Source organism: Rhinopithecus roxellana, chromosome 12 (assembly GCF_007565055.1).
Source record: "Rhinopithecus roxellana isolate Shanxi Qingling chromosome 12, ASM756505v1, whole genome shotgun sequence".
Taxonomy (NCBI): Eukaryota; Metazoa; Chordata; class Mammalia; order Primates; family Cercopithecidae; genus Rhinopithecus; species Rhinopithecus roxellana.
Window position 1 is genome coordinate 90,374,496 of NC_044560.1, and position 22,738 is coordinate 90,397,233.

The window sequence follows — 22,738 nt, forward strand, 5'->3', positions numbered from 1 at the left end:
GCTCCACCAACCATCCCTACTTAACTGAGAGATGACATTCTCTGAGGGAGTGGAGTATTCAGTTTTCTTTGTTAACTTAGTCACCCTGAGTAGTAACATTAATGTCATTTTGTTTTTCTTCTCATTTTGTAGGATGAAAAGGAGCAGCTTATACAGTCTAAGAGTTCCGTTGCCAGTCTTGTTGGGAGATCAAAAACCATTGTTCAGCTAAAACCACGCAGTCCAGACCATTTGTTAAAGAGCACCATTTCTGTTAAGGCCATCTGTGACTATCGGCAGATCGAGGTGAGGAGGTAGAAAGGGTACCTCTGGGACACAGAGGGAAGGAAGAAAGAAGGGAAGCCTTCAGTTGGGGTTATGATGATAAGGAAAGATGAAATTACAGAGTTTTTAAAATTTAAACATGCTGAAGTCTCTCCTATCATTAAAAAAAAAAAAAAACTAGAAACTTCAACCCTATAATCTTGACCTGCTCCCTGCCTCAGTGATTGGCATCATTATCTACTCAGTTGCCTAAGTGTTGACAGAGATGGTATTTTGTAGCACCTGGGAGATATCCTTGACTCCCCCACCCCTCTTATCCTCCACAGCTAATAGGACCATCAAGTTTGTACTAATTTGTAAATATCCCTTAAACATACTTTTTCTGTCCCTGCTACTATTTCCCTAAGAGCATAAGCAGCTGGGTGCAGTGGCTCATGCCTGTAATTCCAGCGCTTTAGGAGGCCGAGGCACATGGATCACTTGAGCTCAGGAGTTTGAGACCAGCTTGGGCAACATGGTGAAACTACGTCTCTACAAGAATCGCTTGAGCCCAGGAAGCGGAGGTTGCAGTGAGCTAAGATCGCGCCATTTGCACTCTAGCCTGGGTTACGGGAGTAAAACCCTGTCTCAGAAAAAATAAAAGGCATAAGTTTATTTCACTTGGATTATTGTATCAGCCTCCCCATTTAGTGCACAAAGGATCCTACCACCAGCATGTTCTTTTTTTTTTTGAGATGGAGTCTTGCTCTGTGGCCCAGGCTGGAATGCAGTGGCACCATCTCAGCTTACTGCAACCTCCGCCCTCTGGGTTCAAGCAATTCTCCTGCCTCAGCCTCCCAAGTAGCTGGGACTACAGGCATATGCCATCACTCCCAGCTAATTTTTTGTATTTTTAGTAGAGACGGGGTTTCACCGTGTTAGCCAGGATGTTCTTGATCTCCTGACCTCGTAATCTGCCCGCCTCAGCCTCCCAAAGTACTGGGATTACAGGCATGAGCCACCACGCCTAGCCTTTTTTTTTTTCTTTAAATTACAATCCTATGCTTAAATCTTATACTCATTACTCATTGCTCTTGGGAAAAAGCCTAAACTCCTTAAGGTGGCTTTAAGTTCTTGAGTAATCTGTCTTTACCCCTCTAGCCAAGACTGGGTCATATCCTTTATTCCCTGGTAAATTGCATTTGTCACACAGTATTATAACTACATACACCACCAGAATATGTGGAAATACAGACTATGTTTGTCTGCTTACCACTGTACCTTTTTATTTATTTATTTATGTTTTGTGATAGTGTCCCACTCTGTGCCCAGGCTGGAGTACAGTGGCACTATCATGGATCACTGCAGCCTTGACCTCCTCGGGCTCAGGTGATCCTCCCACCTCAGCCTCCCGAGTAGCTGGGACTACAGGCATACACTACTATACTCAGCTAATTTTTGTATTTTTTGTAGAGATGAGGTTTTACTATGTTGCCTAGGCTGGTCTTGAACTCCTGGGCTCAAGCGGCCTGCCTACCTTAGCCTTCAGAAGTGCTGGGATTATAGATGTGAGCTGCTGTGCCTGGCCAATTGTACTGTCTTTATCTCCAGTGTCCTAGCACAGAGTAGACGCTCAAGAAATATGTATTATACAAAAGAATGAAAGAATTAAAAAATGGAAAAAAAATAAAAATTTAAAAATGGGACTGCACTTTTGTGTGTCTCAATATTTCTGCCTATAAGTGTGGGATAATAATCTTGATCACTTGTCTCTCAAGAGAAAGACTTGATAATTCCAAAATGCTTAAACGTTTTCAGGGGTTTGGGTGGTATAGGAAGAGGGGAGAGGAAATATCATAAAAACAATGTTTTGATTATTTGCGTTCCATTAGTTTTTACTCTAGTAGATTTTTGTGCTGAGATCACTCTTGAGCCTTTATAGTCTTATCATAACTTTCATATTCTGGGTTACTTGACATGTAACATGTATTTAATACATATTTGTTTCCTTGATTTATTTGGTGTCACAGTTTTTCCTGTGTTGTAGATTTATACCCATTATCTTTTGGCAAAAATGAGAAGCCCTCACTAAGTGATAGCAGAAATTTTCTTAAGCAGATTTTTTTCTTAAGGATTTGATAGTTTTGGGATGAGGCACCAGGTAATAATGGGTTGTTGCTTTATCCATTAGCAATAACTGGTAAATTTATCTCTTCAGATTACTATTTGCAAAAATGATGAATGTGTGCTAGAAGATAATTCTCAGCGGACCAAATGGAAAGTGATCAGCCCCACAGGGAATGAGGCAATGGTGCCATCAGTCTGCTTCCTCATTCCCCCACCCAATAAGGATGCCATTGAGATGGCCAGCAGGTAACTTGGCTCAGCTGCCACTAGTACACCCACCTCTGCTGTTGGCCTCGGTGAACCAATGGAGGGATGAGTGTGCATTTGTGATCTTCTTGCACACAGTTGTAAAGTTCCTCCTGGGAGAGGCTTCTCATTGGAGATATCAAGTCTCCTACTGCCAGCCACATAGTAGATCTTCAATAAATATTTCTGTTCAACTAGAGTATATGCAGTGATATTTCTTTTTTAAAGAACTCTTGCTTATAAATAATTTACTCTCAAAAGATTGATTTTTTTTTACCAGCCTGGCCAACATGGTAAAACCCCGTCTCTACTAAAAATACAAAAATTAGCTGGACGTGGTGGCGCCTGCTTGTAGTCCCAGCTGGGGAGGCTTAGGCATGAGAATCACTTGAACCCAGGAGGCGGAGTTTGCAGTCAGCTGAGATCGCACCACTGCACTCCAGCCGCCTGGGCGACAGAGCGAGACTCTGTCTCAAAAAAAAAAAAAAAAAAAAAAAAAGATTGGGCTGGGCACAGTGGCGCATGCCTGTAATCCCAGCACTTTGGGAGGCCAAGGCAGGCGGATCACTTGAGGTCAGGAGTTCAAGACCAGCCTGGCCAACATGGTGAAACCCCATTTCTACTAAAAATACATAAAACAAACAAACAAAAAGCCGGGCATGATGGCAGTAGCCTGTAATCCCAGCTACTCGGGAGGCTGAGGCAGTAGAATTGGAGAATCACTTGAACCTGGAAGGTGGAGAATCGCTTGAACGGAGATTGCGCCACTGCACTCCAGCCTAGGCGACAGAGTGAGACTCTGTCTCAAAAAAAAAAAAAAAAAAAAAAAATATATATATGTATATATATATGTTTATGTACATATTTTAGAAAGCTGGGTTATACTACAAAGTTTATTATAATAAAAATTAGCTATCACCTCTCCTGTCCCAAAGTTCCACTTTCCAGAGTCAACTGTTTTCAGCAGATTTTGCTGGGTTATAAACCCACATTTTCAAATATAATTTTTTCCTGCTATTTCCTTGTTTGTTTTCAACTTCAGAAATTATCTATTAACTTCTTACTCTAGGAAATTAACGTTTAGCTTTCTCTACATGCATATATGCATACGCTTCTTTCATCTTCCAAATGTAGTTATGTCACAGTTTTTGTTTAAGTTGATATTTTTTGTTTTATTAGTACATGCATTGTTTAAAGCTGAGCCAGATCGTACTCTAGGGGACTATTGTGAGGCGACTGACTGTCCCTTACGTCTCTGAACTCATCCTCTGCCACTCTCCTTGCTTGTACTTAGCTGCAGTCACTCTAGTCTTTCCTCTGTTTCTCACACACAGACAACATATTCTTGCCTCCGGGCCTTTGGACTTCCTGCTTGCCTCTGATATTTACATGATTCACTCCCTCACTTTGTTCAGTTTATCTTAGAACCCTCATGGACCACCATCCCCACTCACTGCATGCCACTCTGTCTTCTTTACTCATTTTATTTTTCTTCAGAACTCTTAATACTGCCTAACAGATTATGTGTTTGTTTATTCTCTCCTATTAGAGATTTTTGTCCGTTTTGTTTACTTCTGTATCTTTAGCACTTAGAACCATTCCCAGCACATAGCAGGTATTCAATAAATGGTTGTTGAATGAAAGAATGAATGAGTAGGTGAGTGAATATATTTACGAATAAATTATTTTATTTACTTTCTTTTTTTTTTTTTTTTTTCTTTGAGACCGAGTCTCCCTCTGTCACTCAGGCTGGAGTGCAGTGGTACAGTTTGGGCTCACTACAACCTCTGCCTCCTGAGTAACTGGGATTACAGGTGTGTGCCACCACGACTGGCTGATTTTTGTAGTTTTAGTAGAGACGGGGTTTCATCATGTTGGCCAGGCTAGTCTCGAACTCCTGACCTCAAGTGATCCACCTGCCTCAGCCTCCCAGAGTACAGGGATTACAGGCATGAGCCACTGTACGTGACCCCTGTTTTATTTGCAGGCATGAGCCACTGCACCTGACCCCTGTTTTATTTACTTTCTTATATAATTTTTGTTTCCTTGGAGTGGGTAATCGTTTTGTTTTTTACTTTGCTTAGTTGTCCCCAAACTCTCCTACCTTACTGTAAAAGGATTCCCAATATGGCCAAACACCACGGGCAATTTTCATTTTTCTTTTGGAAACATTTATTCTAGACCATTCTATCTTTGTGTGTGTGTGTGTGTGTGTGTGTGTGTGTGTGTGTGTGTGTGTACCTGTTCTGTAGGCCTGATTTGGTCCCATCTCTGTGATATTTCACACTATGTTGGCCCCCTGATTCCTAGATTCCAAGTCTTATTTATTAGTGTACTCCTTGGTTTGGTGGATTACACTCTCCAGTGCCTTATTGAAAAAGGCTGAGTAGGAGGTAAATTTTTTGAGACCTCATATCTGAAAATGTTTGTCTTCTTCTTTCTCTAACTGGCAAGATACATTTTTTTGGAAATTATTATTATTATTATTATTATTATTATTATTATTGAGATAGAGTCTTGCTATGTCGCCCAGGCTGGAGTGGAGTGCACAATCTTAGCACACTGCAGCTGCCACCTCCTGGGCTCAAGTGATTCTCCTACCTCAGCCTCCCAAGTAGCTGGGACCACAGGTGCATGTCCCCATGCCCGGCTAATTTTTGTATTTTTAGTAAAGACAGGATTTCACCATGTTGGCCAGGCTGGTCTCGAACTCCTGACCTCAAGTAGTCTGCCCGCTTCGGCTTTCCAAAGTCTGGGATTACAAGCGTGAGCCACCATGCCCAGCCTGGAAATTATTTTTACTTTGAACTTTGAAATCATTGCTCTATTTCTTTCTAACTTTCAGGATTTCTTGTTTAGATGTATAGTGCCATTTTCATTCTTTCTCTCTCTTTTTTTTTTTTTTTTTAGGCTTACATAATAGTAAAACTCATCTTTTGTCATGAGCAGTACTATTGGTTTTGACAAAGGCTTAGAATTGTTTATCCTTCACCACTATCATGATACGGAACAGTTTGATACTTTCACCTTTTGAAAGAAATCTTTATTTCTCTGGAGGTGTTTAAATGCTTCTCTTTGTCTCTAATCTTGAAAAGGGATGCTGTACCTTTGAGTCTTTTTGTATTCATTATGCTAATGAACACAAACTAGAAACTTGCTTTCAGGTTTGAGGAAGTTTTTTCTTGAATCATGATGATGATGATGATGATGATGATGATGATGATGATGATGATTTGAGACAGTCTCGCTCTGTCGCCCAGGCTGAAGTGCAGTGGTGCAATCTTGGCTCAGTGCAATCTCTGCCTCCTGGGTTCAAGCAATTCTCCTGCCTCAGCCTCCCCAGTAGTTGGGACTTACAGGCACGCACCACCACAGCCAGCTGATATTTGTACTTTTAGTAGAGACGGAGTTTCACCATGTTGGTCAGGCTGGTCTTGAACTGCTGACCTTGTGATTTGCCACCTTGGCCACCCAAAGTGCTGGAATTATAGGCATGAGCCACCATGCCCAGCCTGGATTATTTCTTTCTTTTTCTTTTTTTTTTGAGATGGAGTCTCGCTGTGTCACCCAGGCTGGAGTGCAGTGGCGCAGTCTTGGCTAACCGCAAGCTTTGCCTCTTGGGTTCACTCCATTCTCCTGCCTCAGCCTCCCGAGTAGCTGGAACTACCGACATCTGCCACCACACCTAGCTAATTTTTTATATTTTTAGTAGAGACGGGGTTTCACCGTGTTAGCTAGGATGGTCTCTATCTTCTGACCTCGTGATCTGCCTGCCTCGGCTTCCCAAAGTGCTGGGATTACAGGTGTGAGCCACCGCACTGACCTTATTTCTTTAATTATTTTATTCTTTTTTTTTAGTTCTTGCTTTTAAGAACTCCCATTTGTTGAATGTTGGACCTCCTGAACTGATTTTCTAATGTTCTCTTATTTTCTTTTTTGTTGTTGTTGTTGTTGCTTTTTTATATTTTTATTCTTCTTTGAGATTTCCTGAACTTTGAATTTCAACTCTACTGAAATTTTAGTGGGACTTTTGGAGAGAGGGAAGATTAAACTTATGGATTTAATGCCTCTTGTTTAACTGATGTCCTGGCTTCTAGTTTTCCATCCTGTTCTTTATATCTTGCATGTTTTTCTCAACTTGAAGAAATTCAAGGTAACATAGTGGGTGTGTAAGAAAGAGTGTGTCTGTGTATTTGTGTATTCATAAGTCTTCTTGAAATCAAGATGGAATTAGACATGAGATGCTTGGGGAAAAAAAATCTCAAACCCTTCACACTGCAGTTTTCTTTTTTTTTTTTCTTGAAATGGAGTTTTGCTCTTGTTGCCCAGGCTGGAGTGTAATGGCACGATCTCGGCTCACTGCAACCTCTACCTCCCGGGTTCAAGCAATTCTCCTGCCTCAGCCTCCCAAGTAGCTGAGATTACAGGCATCTACCACCACACCTGACTAATTTTTGTATTTTTAATACAAAATTGTTGGTTAGGCTGGTGGTCCATGTTGGTCAGGCTGGTCTTGAACTCCTGACCTCAGGTGATCCACCCACCTCAGCCTCCCAAAGTGCTGGGATTACAGGCGTGAGCCATGCAGTTTTCTTTTATGTACCAGGTGAATTTCTTAAACTGCTATTAGCTTCTCAGTATTTTAGCATTTTTATTTTATTATTTTTATTTTATTTTATTTTTTTTTTTTTTGAGATGGAGTCTCGCTCTGTCACCCAGGCTGGAGTGCAGTGGCCGGATCTCAGCTCACTGTAAGCTCTGCCTCCTGGGTTCACGCCATTCTCCTGCCTCAGCCTCCCGAGTAGCTGGGACTACAGGTGCCCGCCACCTCGCCCCGCAAGATTTTTGTATTTTTTAGTAGAGACGGGGTTTCACCATGTTAGCCAGGATGGTCTCGATCTCCTGACCTTGTGATCCGCCCGTCTTGGCCTCCCAAAGTGCTGGGATTACAGGCTTGAGCCACCGCGCCCGGCCTATTTTAGCATTTTTATAAATATTTGGAACACAGCAAATCAATTTGTAACCATTGATATAATCATTTTTCAACAATTCTGGATGGGATGTTGTTTATGCCTTTCCCTATTATTGTTCTCTCTGGTTATTTCTTCTCTCTGGCTTGTAATCATCGTATTATAACCAGGTAACATTTATGAAATTACTAAATATGTGCTAACATAATATGCATACTGCTATAGCAAATCCAAGTTGAAGATCCCAATTAATTAATGTAGTTTAGTTTTTTTGTTTTTTTGTTTTTTTCTAGTAGAGATGAGGTCTCACTATGTCAACCAGGCTGGTTTTGAACTCCTGGGCTCAAGCAGTCCTCCCACCTTGGCCTCCAAAAGTTCTGGGATTACAAGCATAAGCCACCACGCCAGCCTCAATTAATTTAGTTCTAAAAATTCCTGAGATGTTAGTATTTGACTTGTTGCCTTACTCTGCTCAACGTATAAGCTCAGTTCTGCTAAGGCAATCACATTTTTCCTTAGAAGATCTCTAATGTGGAGCTGAAGTCTTACAAAGGTAATAGTCAGGTTCTGTGTTATTTCTAGGGTCGAACAATCTTATCAGAAGGTGATGGCCCTTTGGCACCAGCTACATGTTAACACCAAAAGCCTTATATCTTGGAACTATCTGCGTAAAGACCTTGACCTTATACAGACCTGGAACCTAGAAAAGGTAATTGTGAAAACCTTACCCCAGGCTCACATTCTGTTGGCAAGATTTTTTCAGGAGCTTTTTTTCCTTACTGTGAGACTTTTCCCCACGCAAATGGAGTAAAGTGGACTCAGGGATACCATTTTAGAGTTAGAGACCTGAGGTTCTTACAAGTTAGAAGTAGCAATTTGAATGGTAAAGGAAACTCCTAATTAGAATAAGTAACATCTTTGGTCTTCTTGGCAAGGGTAGAAGGTTGCAGGCTTTTTCTCACTCTGTAAGACAAGCATGTCTTTTGCATAAGAATACGTAGTAGGTGAATACTTGTGAACAATTATCAAGAGTTATGTCCAGTGGGGGCACAAAGGGTGCTTCTGGGGTGCTGGTAATGTTCTGCTTCTTAATCTGAATGCTGATTAAATGGAGGAATTCAAATTATAAAAATCCACGTTTACAATTATGGTTTGTGCACTGTTTTGTATATATGTTACTTCAATAAAATGGAGGAAAAGAGAAAGTGTTATATTTTTATTCTGTTGCAATTTCTTCTGGCTTTTTCTTTCTAGCTTCGATCCTCAGCACCAGGGGAGTGTCATCAGATTATGAAGAATCTTCAGGCCCACTATGAAGACTTTCTGCAGGATAGTCGTGACTCTGTGCTGTTCTCAGTGGCTGATCGCTTGCGCTTGGAAGAGGAAGTGGAAGCTTGTAAAGCCCACTTCCAGCACCTGATGAAGTCCATGGAGAATGGTGTGTGCACCGGGAAGAGGGAAAGAGAATAGTAGAATGAGAGCCTTTCAAGGGGTTGCTATGAAACCCTTCCTATAAATGAGAAAGTAGCATCACTGCTTTTTTCCATTTGAGTTGCTACGAACTTGAGATAGAGAAGAACTTGTAGATGAATTCTCAAAATCAGATCATGGAAGAAGAGGTCTGTTGATATTTCGTTTGTTACTGCTAATCAACCTATCACATTGTCTTGTGGCTGTAACATGTTTGGACTCTCAAAGATTAGTATACAATATGTGAAATTTAGGATCCGGTAGAATCAGGCAGAAGATTCCCTATATAAAGCCTTGCTTTCGTCAGTAGGATATCAGGTCTGCTTATCTCTGATGTCAAACTTACTGGTCTTTTGTGTTTGTTCATTCACAGAGGACAAAGAGGAGACTGTGGCCAAGATGTACATTTCAGAGTTGAAGAACATCCGGCTGCGCCTGGAGGAGTATGAACAGAGGGTGGTCAAACGAATTCAGTCTCTAGCCAGCTCTAGGACTGACAAAGATGCCCGGCAGGACAGTGCATTAAGGATTGCAGAGCAAGAAGTAAGCCCTAAGAGCAGTGCGGATGCTGGTTGTGTAGTGAATGCTTTCAGAGTTCATTGGATGGCAAGAGTATGGAACCTAAGAAATAAGGCAATAGACTCAAGACAGTCCTTCTCAGGAGTTCTTCTTGCAGTCTATAAATGTCTTTTATCTGTGGAGAAGTGTGATTTCAGCTCCATGTGTATTGCTGAATGTTGATTAGTTTCCTACAGAGTTGAGAAGGCAAACAGATTAGTAAATTGTTCTAAGCAGTATATTTGGGCTATGTATTTTGAAACTGCTTAGTAGAGATGCTGCTCTTGCTTCTATCCCTTTTGCGCCTATGTTACTTTCAGTGACTTGGTTACCTTCAGTCATATGACCAGTAAATACAAGGAATGACTCTGATTTGAATGTGGCCTCTGATATATGCTCTGTCTGTGACTTTGAGCAAGTGAACTCTCATCCCTAGTTTACTTTCTTGTAAAATGGAGATGGCAATGCACGATAGGGTTATTTTGAAAATTAAATGGTATAGTACATATAATGAGCTTCCTGAAAAAGTAAAATACTATGAAAATGTAGGATAGTATTCTTGAAGTAAAAGCAGCAAATATATATTGCTTTATTAAGTCTTCTGAGGCATACAAAGAAAAGTAAGCCAAGGTCCTTGTTTTTTGGCTTATAGTGTAGTGAAAGAAAAATAAAAAGTTAAAATTATGATTAGAGACTTCAGTATAAGATATAAGAGATGTCATGAATATAGTAACTAGTATATTTCCAAGCAAAGATTACTGTAGGAACTTAGAGTGTTTCTAGAACATTTCTAATTAGAATGGTGTGAGAGAACTCTATGAAGGCTATTAAATTTGATCTGGGCGCTTAAAGGAGATGGAAAGGAATGGCCAATGAGGAGGAGTGATTTTTCTAACTTTCTATTTTTTTCCCCCAAACCTGAAGAGAAGGGTGAGAAGGAAGTATAATTTTTACTGGTGGAGAGGGAGGTAATATGAGGCATATCATATGAGCCTGGGAATTCTCATGTGGGAGCTTTTTACTTTTCTATAGGGTGATACAAAATCTATTTGTCCCTGAAAAATAGGACACACTAAGAAATAAAGGTCGACTGGATGCTTTGGGAGGCCGAGGTGGGAGAATCGCTTAAACCCAAGAGTTTGAGGCTTCAGTGAGCTATAACTGCACCACTGCACTCGAGCCTGAGTGAAAGAGTGAGACTCCATCTCAAGATACATATATACACACATACATCTAAAATACCTCTTTCTTTTTAAAACTTTATTTTGAAATAATTTAAGATATATAGAAAAGTTTATTCTCTTATACGTCTCACCTAGAGTCCCCAAATGTTAACATTTTTGTACATTTGCTTTATCATTTTATTCTATGTATTATACATAATAATATTCCTTTTTTATCTTGAGAGCAAGTTCCAGACATGAAACTCCTTTATTCCTGAATACTTCAGTGTACATCTTCAAAAAACAAGGACAGCCTCTTACATAACCACGGAGCAATGATAAACATCAGGAAATTAACATTGATACAGGTCGGGCGTGGTGGCTTATGTCTGTAATCCTAGCACTTTGGGAGGCTGATGTGGGCAGATTGCATGAGACCAGGAGTTGGAGACCAGCCTGGCCAACATGGCAAAACCCCATCTCCACTAAAAATACAAAAAGTAGCCGGGCGTGGTGGCAAGTGCCTGTAATCCCAGCTATTCAAGTGGCTGAGGTATGAGAATCACTTTAACCCGGGAGGTGGAGGTTGCAGTGAGCCACGATCACACCATTGCCCTCCAACCTGGGCGACAGAGCAAAACTCTGTCTCAAACAAACAAACAAACGTTGATATAATACTGCTATCCAAGCTCACACCCCATTAAAATTTCATCAGTTGACCAAATAATGCCCTTTATATCCTCATATCATCCATCCCTGGCAACCCCAAGAAGGAAGGTCCAGGATTCAGTCCAGGATTACATATTGCATTTGGTTGCTGTGTATCTTCAGATTTCTTTAACTTGAAACAGTTTCTCAACTTTCCATCATCTTTCATGACCGTAACATTTTTGTTATGAGTGTAGGTCATTTATTTTGTAGAATAAATGTAGAATATTTTGTCCTTCTGTTTGTGGTTATCTGAGGCTTCTTCCTGATTCGCGTTAGGTCTTACAATTTTGGCAGGAATCCTACAGAAGTAATACTGTGTCCTTGGTACATTAGTGTGTCATATAAGGATGCATGTGACATTACTGGTGATGTTAACTTTGATCTCTGGTTCCTATTTTCCCTTTGTAATTACTAAGTATCTTATGGGGAGGTACTGGAGACTATGTAAATATCCTATTTTTCATCAAATTTTCACCAACTAGTTTTAACATCCATTGTTAATTCTTGACTGAATCAATTATTAGTGTCATAGTTGCCAAAAGCTGCTTTTCTAATTCTGTCATTCCTTCTACATAAAAAACATTTACGTTCTATGGAAAAAGAAAAACCAACCTTCTTTCCTTTTCTGTAGTTTGTCTTCCTTCCTTCCCTCCCTCCCTTTTTTTTCTTCCCTCCTTCCCTTGCTTTCTTCTTTCATTATTTATTTATGTCAATATATACTCATGGATTCTTATTTTATCCAGTGGTGTGTAATTTGTTACTGTCATTGTTTTCATTGTTTTGATGCTCAAAATTTCCCAAAGTTAGCCAATGGAAGCCCCTTCAAGCTGGCTTTTTTGTCCTTTTAACATGTACCCATCATTTTTTGAGTTATTTCTTTCTCTTTTTTTAGATAGAGATGAGGTCTCACTATATTACCTAGGCTGGTCTCCAACTCCTGGCTTCCAGCAGTCCTCCTGCCTCAGCCTCCCAAAAGTGCTGGGATTACAGGCATGGGCCACGATGCCCAACAAAGTTCTTTCTTTTTGGCAAAATAAGATCTTCCAGGTTCATCTTGCTTTTTCCAGTCTCAACCCTGGAAATCAGCTGTTTCTCCAAGGAGTTCTGATTCTTTTGGCAGAGAATATTATTTAGAAGCTAAGATCTGGGTGCTGAGTGTACTCATTGTTGTGGGACTGTTATTGCTTATAGGCCCACTTAGCAGACAGAGCTAGAAAACATAGGCCGGGTGTGGTGGCTCACACCTATAATCCCAGCAGTTTGGGAGGCCAAGGCAGGTGGATCACCTGAGGTCAGGAGTTGGAGACCAGCCTGGCCAACATCGTAAAACCCCCATCTCTACCAATAATACAAAAATTAGCCGGGCATGGTGGCACGTGCCTATAATCCTAGCTACTTGGGAGGCTGAGGCAGGAGGATCGCTTGTACTCAGGAGATGGAGGTTGCAGTGATCTGAGATCGTGCCATTGCAGTCCAGCCTGGCAACAAGGTGAAACTCTGTCTGAAGAAAAAAAAAAAAGAAACATATATTTACAAATATATATATGCATATACACATACATGTACACACGTGTTACATATACACACATATACATGTATGTAAGTTTACAGATATAATATATTTATTGATCTCTCAATTTCTCTTTCTCTCACACAAACACACACACACACACACGAATTCATATGTATTTGTCTCCATCCAGTTCCCAACCGATAGCACAGGGATTATTCTAGCCTCTTTCCATATTTTTAACCCCCTTCCCCAAGTCTGAAAAACTTGCCTTATGTTATCCACAGTATATTTGCTTATTGTTCAATCCTAGCATTTACAGATAGTAGTTTCAGAATTGTTAACTCACTGCAATAAACAAACCTACCAAACTAGAGTTTAACATTTATTTGTAGTTCCTTATGTCTTTAACCTAAAGGTATATCTATAGTTCGAATACTATGTTTGGAAATTACTTGCATGTGTTCATACCCCTTCTTCCCTTTCAGTGTGATTATGTTATTTATCTGAAACACAGTTAGGCTTATATATTTCTGTTGTGTTCCATTTGAGAGCCACCCCTCAATTTTCCTTATTTATTTCTTTATAAGAATGTAAAATATTAACATGGTTCTAAAAGTCAAATCTATACAAAAAGAAGTGTATTGCCCTTTGGCTAGTCCTTTTATCCCATTTGCCTTCATTTGATCCTTTCAATTCCATTCTTTTAATCTCATTACTTTCTGGTTATCCTTTCTGTCTGTTCGTTTACATAAACATATACACACATAGTTTCTCATTTTCCCTTCTTTTATATACAAAATATAACATACTATACTCTGTTGACTTTGCTTCTTCTACTTAAAAATATATGCTAAAACCACTTAATTCCCAGAAATCTTTCTCATTTCATTTACAGCTGAATAATTCCCCATCATATGGCTGTTTCTTAGTTTATTCAACCAGCCTCCTGTATATGGGCATTTAGGTGGTTTCCAATATTTAGCTATTACAAATAAGGACTTCTTTCTACCTTTTTTGTTCAATTCTGTCTCCCTCTTTATGTGTGTCTTGTTCCTGGCAGCACACCCAGGAGGATTTACAGCAACTGAGGTCAGAGTTGGATGCAGTTTCTATGAAATGTGACAGCTTTCTCCATCAGTCTCCATCTAGTTCAAGTGTCCCAACTCTGCGCTCAGAACTGAATCTTCTGGTGGAGAAGATGGACCATGTCTATGGTCTCTCTACTGTATATCTGAATAAGTGAGTGAGCTGAGGTTTTGGGTCCAAGGGCGATATTTTCCATTGGGATAAGAAAGAGAAAGGCTTAGAGTGTTTCATGAATAATAGAGAGAGATTATAGATCCTGAAGAGCATGTACTGATAATGAGAGGTCTTGGCTTTAGTTCCTGGTAACATTAAGTAGGTTCATTTGGACTGCAGTGTAGAAGTGCCAGTGATATGGATGGGGAATTAATTTGCAATGTTAGGACTATGATTTACCTTACTTCTGTTCGATTAAATATTTCTGAAAATAATACTTAATGGCGTGAAGAGAAAGGAAGAGAAACTAAAGAATAAAAAGAAAAGTTTTTAGTTGAACTAGGTATTAGACTTTGAAGGTCTTCCCTTTTCCCACCCATCTCTACCCATGACCTTGAAGAGTAGCACATCTTAAACTCTTCATAGTGTAAAATGGGTTTCTGGCTTCATGCCTTTCCTCCATGAGTCCACCACGTGTATGCATGTTCCAGTGCCACTTAGAACTTTATTTTGAATTGGCTTAAATTGGCAACATAAAAACCATGTTTACTTGTTTTCAGAAAACCCTGTCAATATCTAAAAATGGTGGCATTGATCTTGGTCATTTTGTTTTATGAACCTCTCTATAGCACTCCAGGTATATAATGCTGGCTCCTAAAATTCATGTGTTAATGAAGGAATGTGTATTTGTCCCCATAGGTTAAAGACAGTTGATGTTATAGTACGTAGCATACAGGATGCCGAACTCTTGGTCAAAGGTTATGAGATTAAGCTGAGTCAAGAAGAAGCAGTACTGGCAGATCTCTCAGCTCTGGAGGCCCATCGGTCGACATTACGGGTGAGTTGCTCTGAGTTTCTTAGGAGGCCGACTTAACGTATTCATCGCTTTGGGTTAGCAGAGAAATGCAGTTTTGGATGGCATGACACTGGTTTAAATTAGCATTTGAATAAGGCAGAATGCCATATTAAACATATTTTAATATGTTTTCGAAGAAGAAGGGACTGAGAAGTATGTCTAGCTAAAAAGGCAAGAGAAAGGACTACGTTTTTCTATTTATTTTTTCCCTTTTCACCTTAATAAAATCATGGCTTAATTGGATACAGTCAATGGTTGTGCCGTAAGTTTATAAATCACTTAGCTGTTATCTAATTTGATTCTTACAAGTCACTCTGTGAGGTGGACAGAAGAGATTTTTATTTCCATTTACAGATGAGAAAACCAAAACTTAGTCTGGCTAAATGACTTATCTTGGTTTCATATGTTATAAGTGGGGAAGCCAGGTTTCAAACACAAGTACTATGCACATTTCTCTCTAGAGTACTGCCTGTCCTTGACATCCCAGTTTGTGTCAGGAAAGCAGAGACCATGACATGTGGAGGCAGTCCTGCCACAAACATTCCAGGGCACCATCACAGATACAATGTGGAATTAGCTGTAGACCGTGTCCTTGTTTCCTACCTTAGAGTGACTCCTTTTTAGCATGGAAAATACACAGCCTGTTTCTGTACTTATGTTTCCATAGCACTGGTTTAGTGATGTGAAGGACAAGAATTCAGTGTTTTCAGTCCTGGATGAGGAAATTGCCAAGGCCAAGGCAGTGGCAGAGCAGATGAGTCGTCTGACACCAGAGCGAAACCTGGATTTGGAGCGCTATCAGGAAAAAGGCTCCCAGCTGCAGGAGCGTTGGCACCGAGTCTTTGCCCAACTCGAGATTCGGTGAGTGGTGGCCCCATCTTTTTCTCCAATCAGAGTTCAGGGACTAGGTCTTAAACAAAAACAGAGTTATATCTGTACGTTTATATTTAAAGGTCGAAATGTATAGGGAGAGGTGGAAATTTAAAAACCACCTAAATTCTGGACAAGATAAGTGACAGAAAGGTGAGACCCGCAATCCCAAAGCAGATGTAATGCCTCTCCTGTGTCCCAGGTCTTTTCTAGTTAAGACGTTGATGTCAGTGGCTTCCTGGAATGTAGACTTGAAAGGTCACTTCTCAAGGACAAAACCTATACTCTAGTTGTTGTTTTATTAGCTTTGTATCCAAATATGAGCCATTTTTTCATGATGGGGCTTTACAGAATTTCTTACTTTCATCTCATTTGCTAATTCAGTAATTTTTCATCTCTGTTACTAGAGGTCCTGCTTCTAATGACAGATATATAAATAGGAAGGATAGAAACTGTACCTTTTGGAGGCTAAGCTGGTTAGGGAAATTTGTAGGGAGAGGAGCTTAACAGCTCATGTAGGTTTTCATTCTAATTGGAGTACTATCACAAAGCTGGTTAGACCAAGAGAAGTCTAACCAGGAAGTAACAGGAAATAATGACTATTTTTCACTTCTCTCCCCTCTCTGCCCTGAGAAATTATAGTGATTCATAAATCATAGCTATGCTATACTGCCAGATACTCTGTCATCAGGGAATAGAACTGTACAGCCAATACTACCTTATTGGTCACCCTGGTAATTCTTGGCAACGTAGGTGAAAAACTTGACAAGGATTATTGTGGGATGCTAGACCACAAGGCAGCATCCAGGGCTAGCAGGTCACGACTGGTTTCTACTCACTTTTTCGACCATAGGGTGCTGATACGTGCATAGGTCTCACTCAGCCTTGCATCGCTGTTCCCCGTAGATAAAGATGGATCATTTGTGGTCAAGCCCAACTGGACACATGAGTTAAAGAGGGAATTACCTCATTTACTTTATTGTATTTGTACCAAGGTATCTGATAGCAGTTTCCCTTTGTTCTTCTAGCCAATCTGAACTAGAAAGTATCCAGGAAGTTCTGGGAGATTACCGAGCCTGCCATGGAACTCTCATCAAGTGGATTGAGGAAACCACTGCCCAGCAGGAAATGATGAAGCCAGGCCAGGCAGAGGATAGCAGAGTGCTTTCGGAGCAGCTCAGTCAGCAGACAGTGAGTGTGGTATTAGCTCTGGAGGGAAGAGTTAGAAATTTAAATTTTCTTTATCATAAAAGAAAATGATGTACTAGCAATTAAAGCTTCCTCCAAATGGAAGATATTCCAAGTTCCCTTTTCTTAGCGTGGTTTGAACAGGATGTTCCCAAGATACTGGCTTTGCATTTAGACTAGAGAACCTGTAAGGTACCTTCAGTTCTGAGTTTCTGTAACTGTATTGAAACCACTAGATGGACAGATTAAAATTGTCTTTATTTTGTTTCTTTAGATTACATTTTATTTTACTAGGATTAGATACGGGGTTTTGAAAACCAAGGGAAAATTCTAAGTAGATGAAAATGATTTTTTTTTTTTGAAAATGATTCATTTTAAGCATTTTTGTTGTTGGCGTTTTGTTTTGTTTTGTTTAGCATTATGGTTAAGAGTATGAGGCCAGGCGCGGTGGCTCACACCTGTAATCCCAGCACTTTGGGAGGCCGAGGCGGGCAGATCATGGGGTCAGGAGATAGAGACCATCCTGACTAACACGGTGAAACCCCGTCTCTACTAAAAATACAAAAAATTAGCCAGGCGTGGTCCTGTAGTCCCAGCTACTCGGGAGACTGAGGCAGGAGAATGGCGTGAATCCAGGAGGTGGAGCTTGCAGTGAGCTGAGATCACGCCACTGCACTCCAGCCTGGGCAACAGAGTGAGACTCCGTCTCAAAAAAAAAAGTATGAGATCTGGAGTTGTATTGCCTGGATTCCAATCCTGGCTCACTTATCTGCTATAAGCCTTTGAAGAAGTTATTTAGCCTCGCAGTGTTCTACTTCCTTATCAATAAAATGGACATAGTTTGTTATTTATTTAACCTTATGAGATTATTGTTGCTAGGATTAACTGAAGTGATACGTATAAAATACTTAGAATAGTAGTTCTCAAAGTGTGGACCCCAAATTAGCAGCATCCATATCACCTGGGGACATGTTAGGAATGTAGGTTCTTGGATCCAGCACAGTGGCTCCTGCCTGTAATTGCAGCACTGTGGGAGGCTGAGGCAGGGGGATCACTTGAGGATAGGAGTTTGAGACCAGCCTGGTTAAGCAAGCGAGAACTTGTCTCTACAAAAGATTAAAAAGACAAAAAAGTACAAATTTGTGAACCCAAACCCACTGAACCGGAAACTCTGGAGGTGAGGCCCCACAGTATGTGTTTTAACCACCCTTTCCAGCAATTCTGATGCAGCTAAGATTTGAAAACTACTGCCTTAGAACATAGTAAATATTCAGCTGTTTCAATGGTGGTAATGGCAATGATAATGTTGTGATATTTTGCTTCCTAGGCTCTATTTGCAGAAATTGAGAGAAATCAGACAAAACTGGATCAATGTCAAAAGTTTTCCCAGCAGTACTCTACTATTGTAAAGGTAACTTTACCACATCCCAAAAAGAACATGAATCATCACCAGCTCAGGAAAACCTACATCTTCACTGTAGGTTCTATTTCTGGACAAATTAAGCAGAGTTCTTATGCTAGAAGCTGGCCTGATCCTTCAGTTAAACAGATGTATATTTCCTGCAACCCCATGTTTGGGGTTGCTTGGAGAAGTAGTAGATGTTGGCTGTGATTTGAGGAATTTCCATTTGCATGATGTAGGCCTTTTAAACTTAACATGGCAAAAACAGAATGTTTGAGTTTTCTTCTTAAATATGCTTCTTACTTGTCTTTCCTATCTCGGAAATAATATTGCCTTTTTTTTGTAGTTGCTGAGGCAAAAAACCCAGGAGTCATCCTAAACTCTTCTCTTTGCCTTAAGCTTTATATTCTCCGTTGGGTGTGTCTTCAGGCATGTCCCAAATCTGACTACCTGTCATTATCTCCCCCTATATTTCCCTAGTTCACATTGCAGTGAAGAATCTTCTACTGAAGACTACTACAGTACCCTCTGAGCTGGTCTCTTGCTTCTGCTGTGGCCCCCACAGGCTGTTTTCCCACACAGTAGCCAAAATCGCCTTTTTAGAACATATTGCATGTCACTGAATCTTAGACTCTATTGATTACAAGCTACACCATAATTTTCTGCATGCCAAAAAGAGGAAAGAAGAAAAAACTCTGCCAATTATGTGACATGCCATTGATTCTAAGATATATTCCAATTTGAAAGACTAAAATGTGGAGAAAATGTGTACCTTAGAATAGATGAAATATGGTAAATAAGATCATGTAAATAAAAGTCATAATAAAATTCTAAATCCTTACATGGTTTGTAAGGCCGTGAATGATTTAGCTCTCCCCTATTTCTCTTAGAACATCTTTAAAGAAAAATGACTTGAGACCAGGTGTGGTGGCTTATAACCTATAATCCCAGCACTTTAGGAGGCCAAAGCAAGAGGGTTACTTGATTCCAGAAGTTTGAGACCAGCCTGGGCAACACATCAAGATCCCATCATTACAAAAAATTTTTTAAATTAGCTGGGTATAGTGGTGTGCACCTGTAGTCCCAGCTCCTCAAGAGGCTGAGGTGGGAGGATCACTTGAGCCTGGGACATTAAGGCTATTGAGCCATGATTGTGTCACTGCACTCCAACCTGGGCAACTTTGTCTCCAAAAAAAAGAAAAAAAATAACTTGAGATTATTTTGTATTTATTTGTTTATTCTGTGACTCTTACTAGAATATAAGTTCCAAGGGAGCAAAGTTTTTCCTGACTTGTTTCTCAGTATGTGTGTATAGCACTCAGAACAATGGCAAGTACATAGAAGATGCTTAACAAATACTTTTGAATGAAGGCATTCCTTTAGTTAATAACAGAACACTCACTGTAAGAAAGAGTTGAGTTCAAACCCTTCACCATTTTCCAGGCTTACTTTGAGTATGCACTTAGCGTATGTTTCTGTTACTGTATCTATAAAATGAGAACGATAATACCTCACTGAGTGATTGCAAAGATTAAATGAGAGAATGTATACATAGGACCATGCCTCAAACTTAAAGTGCACTCAGTAAGTGGTACCAATTGCTTTGATTATAATTATTTTAATGTTGCTACTACTATTTTTTTATGGATTCCTTTACAAATTCATTCCTGTTTTCCTTGTACTCAGAGTTTTTTTAAGTAGACAGCAGAAGGACGTTTTAGGCAAAGGAACTGCATAATCCCTGGCAGAGAAGAATGAAAATACTTGATTATAGAGGAAATAGAGAGTATTCTGGTATAGCTAGAAGACACAGTAAGGAGCAGTGACTATCGAAAATGAGCAGTGAGATTGGGGCCAACCCATGACAGGCCTTGTTTCATTGTTTTGGCTTTGTCTTCTATTCTTGCTTCTCAAAGTGTTATCTTCGAACCAGTAGCATCAGTATCGCCTGGGAACTTATTAGAAATGTAGAATCTCAGACCTGCTGAATCAGATTGTGCATTTTAATAAGATCCCCGTATAATTTATATGCATGTTGGTGTTTGAAGAGCTCTATTCTAGATCACTGAAAGCTTTTTAAGGAGAAGAATGATGTGGTCATCTTTGGGTTTTAGAAAAAGTATTCTGGTGGAACAATAGAGAATAGATTGAGATGAGACTAGAAGCAGTGAAAGTACATAAGAGGCTACTGCACTCATAAGGCTACTTCATGTGAGAGAATAAGCGAGTAGACTAGGGCAGAGCTTGAATGGTTGCAGAGGAAGTGGCAGAATAGTATGGTAAAATGACAACACTGGTTTAGGGATTAGAAAACTAAGATTCTAATCTTGACTCTGTTACTTACCCACTTTGTTAATTAGGGAAATTCACATCCCCTCTCTGGGTTTCACTTTCCCCACAGATGAGATGAAAGGGTTGGTCAGACTGCATGCAACTAAGGCGTCAGCAAACTGTGACCCACAGGCCAAATCTTGTCCACACACCTGTTTTTGTATGGCCAATGAGAAAAGGTTGAAAAGAAAATCAAAAGAATAATATTTTATGATGTGAAAACTATATGAACTTCAGTTTTCAGTGTTCATAAGTAAAGTTTTATTCTAACAACCACACTCTTTCATCTATATATTGCCTATGGCTGCTTTCACTTATAATGAGAGAGAGAGTATGGCCTGATATTTTCTGCCTCACCTTTTACAGGAAAAGTTTGCTAACCTCCAGCCTGAGTGGTCACCAAAATGCTTCCAGCAATAAAAAGCTATGATTTATTACATGATGTATGTGAATTATAAAACCCTGAGTAACTGTAGTGAAATTCATCCTTTCCTAGGACTATGAATTGCAACTGATGACATACAAGGCCTTTGTGGAATCGCAGCAGAAATCCCCTGGCAAGCGCCGTCGCATGCTTTCCTCTTCAGATGCCATCACTCAAGAGGTGAGAGGGTGGCAAAAGGAAATACACCACTGTCTTCCCTTAAGGAAAGATTCATTTGCCTGGGCCTTATATTTTGATTTAGGGCTCACTTTTCTGGTGAACATGTGACTCCATGAACATTTCCTCTTATTTTCAACTATTTACATTTCATTTTCTGGCAGATGATTTATTTAAATTGTTCTTTTGAACCACAGTTCATGGACTTAAGGACTCGCTACACGGCATTGGTGACTTTAACAACTCAGCACGTGAAATACATCAGTGATGCACTCCGGCGTCTGGAGGAGGAGGAGGTGAGGACAATTGGGTCCAAAATTATCTTGAAAGTGCAGTAAAACAGCTTAGCCAGCATGGTGGTGTGTGCCCATAGTCTCTGGTACCCAGGAGGCTGAGGTGGGAAGATCACTTGAGCCTAGGAGTTTGAGTCCAGCCTGGGTGACATAGGGAAATCCCCTCTCTACAAAAAATGTTTAAAAATTATCTGGGCATGGTGGCACATGCCTGTGGTCCCAGTTACTTGGGAGGCTGAGGTGGAAGGATCACTGGGCCTGGGAAATTGAGGCTGCAGTGACCCATGATTGTGCTACTGCACTCCATCCGGGGCAATAGGCTGTCTCAAAAAAAAAAGCCCAAAATATTCCATGTACCCCATAAATATATATACCTACTATGTACCCACAAAAGTTAAAAATTTTTTTAAAACCAGCAAAAAATTGTATATGTTATATATGTAATATATATTATACAATTAAATTGTTATATAATATTTGAGAGATGAGGAAGTTAGAATACTATGTATAATTATGATTTCATTAAAAACAAAACTATACTACAAAGACGTAATAAGGCATAGAAAGAAGTTTATAGGCATTTATACCAAATTTCTGTGGAAATAAGATTAAATTACATAATTATGTATTTTAGACTTGTTTGAATTTATTGTAATGAGCATGTCATCTTTTTGTAATTATAAAAATCTTCTGTCTTTGTAAAATAAGTTTCTGCATATTCAGTCTCTCTTATAAAAGAAAAGCTGTTAAAACATTAACCATACCATCTTTTGCTTTTTAAATTAGCAAGACTTTCTTTATATCCATACCTACATAATATAATCTCAGTAGGCTTCAGTCTCTTCTCCTCTTCTTACAGATTCACCTGTAAACCTAAGAATTATGAAAATGAGTAAGATGCTATATGTGAAGAGATTTTTTAAAAAATCATTAAATAATTATTGAGTGCCTATTATA

At 39.8% G+C, this 22,738-nt stretch overlaps 1 protein-coding gene across 18 annotated transcripts in view; it reads left to right on the top strand.

Annotated features, from left to right (window-relative positions):
• The window catches only part of LOC104675570 (microtubule-actin cross-linking factor 1), a 392,257-nt gene that overhangs the window by 201,552 nt on the left and 167,967 nt on the right, over positions 1 to 22,738 (top strand). For all 18 annotated transcript variants that reach the window (XM_030942495.1, XM_030942497.1, XM_030942493.1 and 15 more), the window contains 12 exons: positions 133 to 285; positions 2,462 to 2,616; positions 8,169 to 8,295; positions 8,841 to 9,024; positions 9,430 to 9,599; positions 14,062 to 14,240; positions 14,940 to 15,078; positions 15,764 to 15,957; positions 16,995 to 17,157; positions 18,482 to 18,565; positions 21,384 to 21,491; positions 21,686 to 21,784. In XM_030942495.1, coding sequence (XP_030798355.1) covers positions 133 to 285; positions 2,462 to 2,616; positions 8,169 to 8,295; positions 8,841 to 9,024; positions 9,430 to 9,599; positions 14,062 to 14,240; positions 14,940 to 15,078; positions 15,764 to 15,957; positions 16,995 to 17,157; positions 18,482 to 18,565; positions 21,384 to 21,491; positions 21,686 to 21,784 — 1,755 coding nt within the window. The remainder of the gene's footprint in view (positions 1 to 132; positions 286 to 2,461; positions 2,617 to 8,168; positions 8,296 to 8,840; positions 9,025 to 9,429; positions 9,600 to 14,061; positions 14,241 to 14,939; positions 15,079 to 15,763; positions 15,958 to 16,994; positions 17,158 to 18,481; positions 18,566 to 21,383; positions 21,492 to 21,685; positions 21,785 to 22,738) is intronic.